General features: G+C 37.5%; 1 protein-coding gene across 1 annotated transcript in view; it reads left to right on the forward strand.

Moving 5' to 3' along the window:
- The first annotated feature begins 1,593 nt into the window (after positions 1-1,593).
- Positions 1,594-12,836, forward strand: part of LOC131604776 (uncharacterized) — a 47,377-nt gene continuing 36,134 nt past the window's right edge. The window contains exon 1 of the mRNA XM_058877196.1: positions 1,594-2,124. Coding sequence (XP_058733179.1) covers positions 1,594-2,124 — 531 coding nt within the window. The remainder of the gene's footprint in view (positions 2,125-12,836) is intronic.

The raw sequence follows: 12,836 nt of genomic DNA on the forward strand, positions 1-12,836 counted from the left end.
GAATTGAGTTATTATCATGTAAAATTGATGTAGCATAATAGGTTAATGAATCTAGATGAAAGGTTTGAATTAATAGGTGAAATTATGTTGTTTTGGACCTCAAATCGCAGACTGGAAGTGATGAAAATGAGTGAGAACGAACTGGTGCGAGTGCAGACTTGAAAAGACAGTTTTCTGTTAGTTTGCGTATGATACGTGTATGGGTTGGGGCCATACGCATATGAGGGACAAACCCATGGGGCTATACGCGTATGATACGCAGCCCTGTCCCAGCATAGTGCAACCTTTTGGTGGAATGCGTATGGTACGCGTATGGAAGAGAGGTCATACGCGTATAAGGATGTGATACGCGTATGGGGGATTTTTTAGTGCAAATCTGATTCTGGTGATACGTGTATGGGCAAGGGGGTATACGCGTATGGTCTAGCTGTACGCGTATGGTTACGTTAGTGCGCGGAATTTCCCTTTTTTGTGACGCTTCTCCCGATTCTTGAGTAATAGGAATACCTTTCTGAGTTCTCTTGATTAGTAGGATTTAAGCCGATATAAGAAGATTATAAAAGTTAAAATTTGGACATAAAATGTTGTGATAAGATTTATGTTGATTGTTGTGAATGTTAACTATAAGAGAATGAAATTATAGTTACGTGTTGTTGAACAAGTTGATAGCCTAATGGCAATGAGTTGAAGGCTGATGCCTTGTGTTGTTGGTTTGTGTTGATTGGATGTCCATATAGCATACATATGTTGTTGAGGGCTTATGCCCTGTTGTTGGCCTGTAATGGCATTGTTGAAGGCTTATGCCTTGTTATTGCCTCTAAATTAATGGCAACTGTTGGGAGCTTATGCTCTGTTGTTGGTACCACATGCATGTAGTGTCGGTAGTTGCATTTCATTTCATTTAATTTATTGTAACGTCATGTATTGATGTTGTTGTGTGTTTGACGTTGTGAGAATCCATTTGTGATTGTGGTTTGTGTGTGGTGTAGATACTACTCCTTAACATGTGATATTTCACCGTATATTTTATTGAATGTAATTCTCACCCCTTTTCTGTTGTTGTATCTGTGCTTCTTCGGGAGTACAGATAACCAGGTACTAGAGTAGTGCTTGGATTTTCGAGTGTTACCTGATCGAGTCTTAGGAGTCGCTCTGATACGTAACACGGGAATGTTGGGATGTGCTATGTTTTGTTTTTCCTTTTCAGTTATTTGTTAAATTGTTACGTATCTTTATTTTGACTTTATTGTCGGACCTCCTGTTTAGTGGAGAAGAATTATTTTGTTGAGGCCTTAGTGCCATGAGAACTAATAGACTGTTTTAAATTCCGCTGTGGTATTGGATTTTGTTTTAATGGAATTTATTGAATAAAGAGATGTTTTTTTGTGAATTGTTTTAGAAGATGTGACATCCTACTTGTAGTACTCTGATTATTTACGTATTTATAATTATATCTATTCGTATGGGAAAGTGGGGTGTTACAATTGGTATCACAGCAGGTCGGTCCGTCCGACCAAGTAGTTGAGTCGCTAACAAATCGAGTATTATTAATCTCTTTATCTAACCGTGTTTCTGTTGTAGTGTTTAATTGAAATGGCTGGAAGAAACGATGTTGTGATTGCTGCTGCTTTGGAGGCTATGGATCAAGCTCTGGAACATCAACCTAAGACTGGTGAGAATGGTGGGTCTCGCAGTTTGGCTACCTTCCAGAGGGAGAACCCGTCGGTCTTCAAAGGCAAGCATGACCCCGATGGAGCTTTAGAGTGGTTGAAAGAGATCGAGAGGATCTTCTGTGTAATGGATTGTACTCAGGCACAGAAAGTTCGCTATGGGACACATATGCTAGCAGTCAAAGCTGACGACTGGTGGCTAGCAACACATCAGAGACTAGAAGCTGCAGGTGAAGAGATCACTTGGGATGTGTTCCGAAGGGAAATTCTGAGGAAGTACTACCCTGAGAGTGTCTGTGGTAAGAAGGAAATTGAGTTCCACAAACTGAAACAAGGGAACATGTCAGTGACCGATTATGCTGCGAAGTTCACTGAATTGGCCAAATTTTATCCATACTATGATGGAGAGGGTGCAGAGTTTTCAAAGTGCGTTAAGTTTAAAAATGGGTTACGTGTTAGAACAAGATTTGTTTTGATCAATTATCTTAGTTTTGATGATAACAATAATATGAATTTTGCTTAAGATAATATGGTACTCTAATCCAATGCAATTTCCTTTTCAGGAAATATATAAAGAGTACGCATAATTCAGCGCTCAGAAGCTTTGTCTCAAAGGGTTCAGCATGCAACATCAGAACATGGTCTGGCAAGACATCAGAAGATGGTCGAAGCAGAATCAGAACATGGGTCTATGGAAGCATCAGAAGAACATGAGATCAGAAGCACTGAAGTTCTGATGGTATCACGCTCAGAAGCACTTCAAGGTCAGAAGATCAGAAGATGCTTTGCACCAAGCTGTTTGACTCTGATGATATTCAAACGTTGTATTCACAAACATCAGATCAGAAGGAAGTACAAGTGGCAAGCTACGCTGACTGACAAAAGGAACGTTAAAGGCTATTAAAGGCAACGTCAGTAGACACAGCGTGAACAAGGCTCGAGGTAGTTGACAAAAGCGTATAACATTAAATGCGATGCTGTACGGAACACGCAAAGCATTAAATGCACTCAACGGTCATCTTCTCCAACGCCTATAAATATGAAGTTCTGATGAGAAGCAAGGTTAACGATTCTGCACAAAACAACTCATATTAACTTGCTGAAACTCTGTTCTATTCAAAGCTCAGAATCTTCATCTTCATCAAAGCTCACTACATTGCTGTTGTAATATATTAATGAGATTAAGCTTAAACGTTAAGAGAAATATCACAGTTTGTGATTATAGCTTTTAAGAAGCAATTGTAATACTCTTAGAATTGATTACATTAAGTTGTAAGGAACTAGAGTGATCGTGTGGATCAGAATACTCTAGGAAGTCTTAGAGGTTATCTAAGCAGGTTGTAACTAGAGTGATCGTGTGGATCAGAATACTCTAGAAAGTCTTAGAGGGTATCTAAGCAGTTGTTCCTGGAGTGATCAGTGTGTGATCAGAAGACTCTGGAAGACTTAGTTGCTGACTAAGTGGAGAACCATTGTAATCCGTGCGATTAGTGGATTAAATCCTCAGTTGAGGTAAATCATCTCTGCGGGGGTGGACTGGAGTAGTTTAGTTAACAACGAACCAGGATAAAAATAACTGTGCAATTTATTTTTATCTGTCAAGTTTTTAAAGTTACACTTATTCAAACCCCCCCCTTTCTAAGTGTTTTTCTATCCTTCAATTGGCATCAGAGCGCCGGTTCTAAGGTGCAAGCATGTTGAAAGTATTTGTGGGTAAATATTTTCTGTAATATATCGTATCCACAGGGATTGGTTAATATCACTGCCGTTCTATAGTTGTTTATTTTGAGTTAAGAAATTTGGTTTGGTTTGTTTTATACTAATAATAATCTCAAAAGCAAATAATAAAATAAAAGCAAGTAAGGACTTTGTGTTAACAAATAAAGAAAGATGTTGAGTCTTTAGGGTTCATCAACCTAATCCTATACAATTATCAATTAATTCATAATAGAACAATCCTTTGAATCATTATCTTCACTTATCCTCAAATAAGATTCCATGTCTGCAAATCAAATTAGATAACTTTTACCGGTATGAGATTCGATCTCTCCAAATCACAATAACGATAATAGTAATTAAGAACGATAATTATGAAAACCCAATTACAATTCCATCTCTGCAAATTGCAATTGAATCAATATAGTAACCTAGGGCAAAAGTTAAATCCTTTCTTTCGATCAAAGATTCAACAATGATGTAAATTAAAAGCAAGGTTTCTTATTGATAATTGTCGCACGCTCGCGAAATGATGAACAGAGTCGCCACCAATATATTTATCCCAAAGAGGGAAAGGAATATCAGAAAACCTAGAATAAAGAAAGGACGAGGTCTTTCGACCAGAGATAGGGTACGGAAGTCGGTTACGCAAGGGGAAGGTACTAGCACCCCTCACGCCCATCGTACTCGATGGTATCCACCTATGTTTGTTCTATTCTAAGGGTGTATAAATCTAAAGCTTAATCACTAAGGGAATGCATGCAAATGAAAGAAAAGAAACACGGGGAAAATAAGGTTTATAAATAATTGTGCTCGCTTAGGCCCCGCGACCTAATGCCTACGTATCCTTTTCAGGAATCAGAGTGCCGTAGTTCGGCTCTTTAGTTTTGTTTGTTTTTGTGTTTTTTAGTGGACGAAGTTACATTCGCACTCCGCTGCTCGACCTCTGGAGTCTTAAGCTGGGAATGGAGCGGAAATAACGTGTCCGATTAGGGGAAAGAATGCTCTGAAGGCAAGAGAAAGAATGCCTCGGAGGCAAGAGAGAGAAGATGGAAAATTGGTTTGTGTCTTTTAGGTGTAATTCCATGATGAACAAAACCCACTACAAGGCTTCGCATCACTTCCTTACTTTGTTTAAGTCTGATCCTTTATTAAGTGTTTTGAGATGTTTTGGTTAAGTGTCTTTTAAGGGAAATTAATTTGTGACTTGAATCATGCCTTAAGAAGTTTTTTTGAATATTTAGAGAATGCACATCGAGGCCTACGCCACAATCGTTTCTCTAAATAACGGTTAAGAAATACACCGAGGCCTACGCCTCAATCATTTCTCTTCCGCTAAGTGGGAAAGAACATACATCGGGGCCTACGCCCCAATCATTTCTTTCACACTAAAAAAAGGCATTAGCATGATTCGCGTCGTCCTTTATTAATGTTTTAAAGTTAAAAAGAAAAAGGAAAAGAACCTAATCTAATATGAACTAAAAGATGATTCTAAGTCCTAAATTGTCAAATTAAAGTCTACCTAAATTATAGGATTTCAAAGGGAAGACTAACCTAAAAGTCATGGATTATGGGTCCTAAAATTCTAAAGGAACACACAAGTGAAACCACAATTACAAGTAAAAATTACAAGTAAACAATGGTACAAAATTAGTACACAAATTGACTAAAATAATGACTTGAAAATATAGCACCAAACATGAATGATTCAAAATATAGTGTGAAATTGAATTAAAAGATGCTATTTATTTTTATGATTTTTTATATGACAAAATTAGTATTCTAATCAAACACAAGAATTAAAATAAAAGCCTAAAATAATATTTTTGTGATCATTTTTATATGTCAAAATCTATGTACTAAAGTCTACAAATATAGGAGAAAAATTAGCATTTTATTACCTAGAAGAAATATGAAGAAATCTAAGTAAATCTTAAATTCTAGTATTTGAGAGAAGAGAAACAGGGGTGCAGAATGAAATACATTGGTCTGAATAGCAAGGGCTCAGGGCCCAGGTATGGCCCAAACGATTTTTGTTGTTACAACAATGTGTTGCCAAAATGGCAATGGGCTCAGGGGGTGCAGATAGCGGATTCAGCCCAAGAATAGTTTTTTGTTATCGTTTTTACTAGCAAGAACTACGTGTAGCTATGGGCCAGGAGTTTTGGGATTGATCCAGTATCATTGTTATTCAGATTTTTTATTATGATTTTAATAACAAATAAAATGAAAAAAAATAAAAATTAAACGCAAGAAGTTTGGGAATTAGGGTTACCTGGTCGTGGCGATTGGGATTTCTTCTTCTCTCAAATGGCGTACGACGGCAAGGCAATCGACGGTGCGATCCACCTATCCCCGGCAAGGCTTCTTCGCTTCAGTTTCTCCTTCTCGCTTTCGATCTCTTCTTGCTTCCCTCTCCGATTTCACTTTCTTCGATCTTTCTTCTTCTTTGAACACGTCGCGGTCTCGTTATTTGTGGAGTCGACGAAGCGTGAAGGTGATTGATGATGTCGAGGACTCGATAAGAAGCCGAGGCAAAGATAATGTCGTTGTAGTTGAAGATGAAGCGAAGATGATGATATTGCTTGATGAAGATTGAGCCACAAGTGAAGAATCAAGATGATGAACGAAGTTGTTGAATGATAGTTGTTGTTGAAGATTATGGTAGATTGAATTGAGGTTGATGATGGCAAGTTCTGCAGAATTGTGGTGAGTTCTTGAGATTGGATGAATCCGGATACTGTGTGATGAATTTTCCGTTTTGCTGATTGTGATTTTTCTGCAGGTTATCAATGGAGATTGAAGGTGGTGAAGTTTTTTTCTGTTGGTGAGTGGAGAAGATTTCCGTGTGGAGCTTGTATGATGAAGAATGCTGAAGATTGTAGCATTAAGATGATACTCTGTTGAATCAATGGAGGTGAGTTGAAGAGAGAATGAAGATGAGGTGAAGAAATGGTTGTGGTGGTTAGAGAAGATGGAGAATGAATCGAGAGCTTGAAGATTGAAGGGGGTTGAAGCTGAGAGAGAATGGGAGAGAATTGAAGATGGTGATGAAGTGTGAAAATGGTGGAGAAGATGAGAAATGAAGGTGAAGAAAAATGGAGGAGCTGTGAAGAATGGCTGAGATGAGAAAAGATCGAGAGACTTGAGGTGTGAAGCAGAGTTCTCATTTATAGAAGTTCCCTAGGTTAGTTCTTCTACTCTGATTTTCTGTTACATTCTGTTATTCTGTTAAAAGTTTGTTATGTGACAGTTAGAGGTTAGAAGGAGTTAGTTATGATGTTAGTTGGAAATCTGTTAGGTAGTTAGGTTGTTAGGAGGTAGTTAAGTCAGTTACAAGTTGGAAAATTCTGTTAGAAGTTTGTAGGATTAGGCTCTGTTGGAGGCTAGTTATATGGTAGTTATAAGTTGGTTAAGGTTAGGAAATATGCCAATAGGGCTGAAACTGTTAGAAATGTAGTGATAGGATTTTGAAAACTATATGTTGTATGCTAGGTCCAAAAATGAGGCTTATGTATGTGTTAATGGATAGCTGGATATGTCATGCTGTTCGTGATAATTAACCTGAATTGTAAATGAGTGTGCAGGGTTGTATATGAATGAGGATTAGTGTGGCTGAATGTTTTTTTCCTTTTTTGTCTTGATGCAGGGTTTTGTTGGAATGGAGACATGGCTTGGTAATGGAAACAAGATGATCATGAAGGAAAGATGTGACAATGGCAGCTTGAAGATCAGGACAATGGACTTTAGGGAACTCTAATTGACTTTGTATAAATTTTTTGTATGAATTTTCCCATGTATGTAAAGATAATTGAAGTTGGGTTTTAAAGTGGATTAATAGAGAGTTAAATGTGAGGCTACTGTTAGGCAAATGGTTAGATGCTTCTATGTTGACTGGATGATGTAATGGCATTGTATGAATATTTGTAATGAATATGTATTGGTATTTGAAATAAATTGTATGGGATATTTGTATTTGATCTTGATGATGTACATAGGCGTTTGAATCCTTTTGCAACTGTTTTGGTAAAGTTTTAGATTGAAGTATTTTGGTCATTTGTGACACCTCGGAACTTGACTAAGTCTTCCTTAAAAATATGAATGTCTGTACCCAGATGAATAAGATAACTCCAAGTCCTGAGATTCATGCAGATAAGGACCATCCGAAAAAATGCAATCTGAAGAGACTTAAGCCAGTCACAATCTTTCGAATAAGCATCAAACACCTTTTGTTCTTGATGAAGAGATAAGGAAATAAGCTTATGCGTCCAAAACCCATATGAAACCTTAAGGGGCTTTATGATCCTTGATCCCTTGCTTTTAGATTTTCTTATTATTTAATGAATGAATGTGAAATCATGCAAATGACCTAATAGAGGTATGCAGATGAAATGCGAAGCTTAAGTCAGATACAGGTAAAATTAGATGGGTAAATTTTGGGGTGCAACAGTGTGGTGGTCGTTTTCTTTACCTCCCCGTTTCACTTGGGAGGACGGCACGCTAAACCCTTCACGCGAAATTTGGAAGGAGAATGCGCCCGTGGTGGGATGAATTTTATTTCAGTTCTTCCTACGATATCACACGAACTTTCTTATTTGTCCTACGAGTAGGAAAGGGAAAAAAAGATCTCAACTAAACCCTAGGAGTTTGCTAAGTGTGGGGATTTACACCTAGACTAGAAATTCTGGAGTCCGGGAGGTCGGTTATACATAGGGAAGTGTTTAAACACCCTACATATCTGTAGTACTCTACAGGAACCTTCTCTGTGTCATTGTGTTTGTGTTTATTGCTAATGATTGGGAAAGTTTCTCCTTTGTGTTAGGAGAAGGAATTGAATTGTTTAAAGAAAGACAGACAGATAGACAGACTGACTATTTTTGGTATTTTATTAGCTCGCTGAGATTCCTTGTGAACCTCATGCCTACATATCCCTAGTGGAAGTCAGAGCTTAATGTAGTTCGGGGAACTAACTAGGGAAATTACTTGTTTTTTTGGTGCCTTGCTTGAAGCTCAAGGTTGAAGCTTGGAATTAAATCTCTGTTTACAGTAAAGAGACATGAAATTATCTCTACAGAGAGGTATTTGTACTATTCTACCACAAACATTTAAAGGAGTGACAGAATAACTGAATTCATTTCATTCAAGAGGGGGACCTTACTTGTGTGTGCAAGTATGCCAGTCAGATGCCTCTTAAATGAAAGAAAGATGCTCATCCAAATTAGGGAAAGTTACCACATGTCTGGGTTTTACTGCCAGCTCATGCCTTTCAAAATCCTAAATGGGAGACTTGATTAAAATTGAAATTGAATGTTTGTTTGTTTGAATGTGGTAGAGTAGTAAAAATATCTCTCTATAGAGATAAGCTATGTCTATCTACTGTATAAAAGATTTGACTTTAGCTGGCTTGTATGAGGCCCAAGCTTGAGGCTTTTTGATTGATTAATATTATTGACTCTGGGAGATGACTCCACTGGGGATTAATTACAGGGTATTTTTGTGTTCTGTACAAAGCCCAGAATTGAGGCTGACTCTACTTAGGGAGACTCTATTTGTGTGCCTTGTACAAAGCCCAAGGTTGTGGCTGACTTTTGAGGATAATTGAATGACTCTATTTTATGTGCCTTGTACAAAGCCCAAGGTTGTGGCTGACTCTAGCTAGGGAAAACATTATTTTCTGCCTTGTACAAAGCCCAAGGTTGTGGCGGACTCTTAAATGAATTAAGTATGGATGACTATATGGGGAAAGATCCTAAGTGTTAGGAATCTTTGACACATGAAAGATATGGTTTATCTGCCTTGTACAAAGCCCAAGGTTGTGGCTACTGAGTGATGAAGAACTCACTGGGGAGACTCTATTATCTGCCTTGTACAATGCCCAAGGTTGAGGCTGACTCTTGACAGGGGAGTTTTATTGCTTGGGTGCCTTGTATGAAGCCCAAGGTTGAGGCTAACTGTTTTTGTTGGTTTTGACTCTACTGAGAAGATTTTATTTATTAAAAGACTGTTTTTCTTTGGAAGCTAACCCTTTCCAGGGATTTTGACTCAGCTGGTGAATTTGTCTGTTAAAAGACTGACTTTTATCATGTTTTTGGAAGCTGACCCTTTCCAGGGGTTTTGACTCTTTTGGGGAAATTATCTCCTAAGAGAAATGAATCTTTATTTTTTGACATTTAATAATTGACTTTGGAGGCTAACCCTTTCCAGGGGTTTTTATTGAAATGATGGATTGATTTTAATTGACTTTGGAGGCTAACCCTTTCCAGGGATTTTTGACATTTTAGACAGATGTTGGAGGCTAACCCTTTCCAGGGGTTTTTATTGAAATGATGGATTGATTTTAATTGACTTTGGAGGCTAACCCTTTCCAGGGATTTTTGACATTTTAGACAGATGTTGGAGGCTAACCCTTTCCAGGGGTTTTTATTGAAATGATGGATTGATTTTAATTGACTTTGGAGGCTAACCCTTTCCAGGGATTTTTGACATTTTAGACAGATGTTGGAGGCTAACCCTTTCCAGGGGAATTGGATTGAAAAGTGGATGGCAGAAAGATTATCTAGTGGAGACTCTTTGTTTAAAGCCCAAGATGAAGGCTGACTCTATGCTGAGGATGACCAAAACATAGATCCTAGACTCTACTAAGGAGGATTGATGAAGATAAGGGTGACAGAGACTGTCCATGTCTCTCATTCCAAAAATGTACTCAATGTGAAATTGAGACAAACTTAGCTTGTTTTAAGTCTGGTTTAAATTGGAAGAAACTCACCAGGGTAGGCTAAAAGGTGACTAAAGACCTGTTCCTATGTTTATAAGAAACCTGATGGGTCCTTGTATACAAGCTCAAGAGGAAGCTGGAAATGCTTTTAAGAAGCCTGTGGGTCCTTGTACAAAGCCCAAGAGGAGGCTAATCGAGGGTCCTTGTTATAGCACAAGAGAAAGCTATGTAGTTTTGAACTTATTTTGGCTCTAAGCAAATGGGTAAGAGGTTTCACCGGGAATAATTCCTCTTTGGGTGGATGTGTCCTATTTATTTGGATTCTAAGGTTTTTGCCAAGATGTTTCACCGGGAATAATTCATCTTGGGGGTTTGAACTACAGATCTCTAATTAGGAAAGAGCCTTCACCGGGAAGACATTCTCAATCCTAGGTCATATTCCTATAATATATATATATAGTTTAACTGTCCTAAGGTTTATACTCAAACGTAGTTCTAAACTAATATATATGCACAATTTATATTTGACAGTAATTTAAATAAAGACTGTAAATTGAAAGCTTGTAAAGCCTAACCTGGATGGAGTGGAGGCCATTGAAGAAGTATGTACAGAGCCTCAACAGTATTTTTGTTGTTTTGTTGATAACAGTTGAATATATATATGATAAACAGTTAATGGTTTTTGAAAACAGAAGAAGTGAAGATGGACAAAGGTCACATAGGTATCTGAAGAGTTTCACCGGGAATAATGCCCTTCAAATACCAGAAGAATGTTTTGAAAACAGAAAGAAGATTTTGAAAATACAGTTTTTAAAACAAGCTAAGAAGAGAAGGTTTTTGGGACTTACACTCTATTAGAGGCCCAGTACTTTACAGTACTGGTGATAAAAGCAATTTGAAAAATGATTTGGAATGATACAAGGTTTTGTTGTTTGAAAACCCTAATCATTTGATTTTATCAGAGATTGAAAACAGTTTTGAGATTTGACAAAAGTCAACTTAATTAAAGCAAAGATGAAATCTATACCCAATTAAGACCTAAATAATTAGGGTTTTATCATAAAATTATTCACAAAGTAATTAGGTTAAAACAAGATGAAAATATATATTTTAAAGTATTTAAGAAAACACTTAAAACATACTATTTTAAACCTAATTAAAATACATGAAATAAATAATATTTTTATGATTTTTTTGATTATTTATAAAATATATATATTAATCAACAAGTGTTTAAAAAATGAAGTCAAAATGAATTAATTTGATAAGTTAAATAATTGGTTAAAGTTGTGAAGGAATTAAGTTAGAAAAGTGGTAAAAAAATAGGTTTTGGTCCTAGCAAGGCTTGAACTCACGCCCTTGAGGTCACCAGTCCAAAACAACACCACTGAGCCAACGCGCGCTCAGTGTTAGTGACTTGCCTCCATTTGGTCATATTTCAAAACAAGTTGTAAATCCTTAAAAAATAAAAGAATCAAAAAGTCTGGGGCGAGGGGGATTCGAACCCCAGACTTGTGGCATGATGATACTAAGGGCGCATGTGTGGCCACTAGGGCAAGTTGTTTAGTCATTAATAAAACGCATACCACTCAAAATAAAATAAACTCTGCCCTGAGATTTGAATTTTGCGCGCCACCACCATCTTCGTCTTCAACCTCAAGCTCCATGAATTTGAAATTCTGAACTCACTCATTTCTCAATCATTTGCCATGATGTAAACACGAAACTTGCTCTAATTTCACTCACGATTCTAAATATGTAGCTAACATGAACTAACATTAACTACATCTAACTAATTTACCAGAAATCGTGAAGAACCCTAAAATTTCAAAATCAAATTAAATGACTATACTGAAAGATAAATGGATGATGATAGAGGGTTTTTAATCCTCTGATGATGCTGAACAAGATAGAATCGAGCTATTTCACAAAGAGTACTTAAATTAGAGAGGTGAAGTTCAGAAACTTACCTCTGAAAATGGAGGTCGTGAGGATGATTGAGAGCACCTGGGCTTGAATGAATGATCTCAATAGCTTCCCTGAGACTCAATGATGCTAACTGGATGCTTATTGTAGCCTGAATTCTTCTGAATTGTTCTATGGACCTCCCTCGATTTGAGCTTCAAGTGGACATGGAGGTTGTTGAATCCTGAGTTACAGATGAGCTGCAGCCATCTGGTTAGCTTCACTATGACCTGAGGAGTGTGTCTGGATGATTGGCTTGCCTTGAAACCTTCTGAATCACTCCATGGACCTCCAACTGCAAGTGCTCCAAAGTGAGAGCAACAATGGTGTTCCTCCACCTACAGAAGTGATCCAGGTGCTTGGATCACCTCAAATGACCTCCCTTGAGATGTTAGAATGCTCACTTCCCAAAGATAAGCTTTGGTTTGAAGAAATCGATTCTTCTTGCCAAAGAACTTTGAAAAACAATGAACAAGAGGAGAGAAAGAGAAAGCAAGTAATATGGTTGCTTTGGTGTGTTTTTGAATGAGGAATGCATCTGTATTTATAGGCAAATGGATCAGTGTAGCTGCAGAGGAGTGAGCTTCCTTAGTGAAGTTGATTTGCTTTCTTAGCCATGAAGGAATTTTGCAAATATCTCTTATGCAATGATGAGAATTTTGATTCCATTTGATCAATCCCCTAGCCCTCGATTTTGCTTGATCTTAGGGGACAATTCTGAGCCAGAAATGAGCTCTAATTGGTTGGTGAAAAGATTCCTTGGGTGATTC

Source organism: Vicia villosa, linkage group LG5 (assembly GCF_029867415.1).
Source record: "Vicia villosa cultivar HV-30 ecotype Madison, WI linkage group LG5, Vvil1.0, whole genome shotgun sequence".
Classification (NCBI taxonomy): Eukaryota; Viridiplantae; Streptophyta; class Magnoliopsida; order Fabales; family Fabaceae; genus Vicia; species Vicia villosa.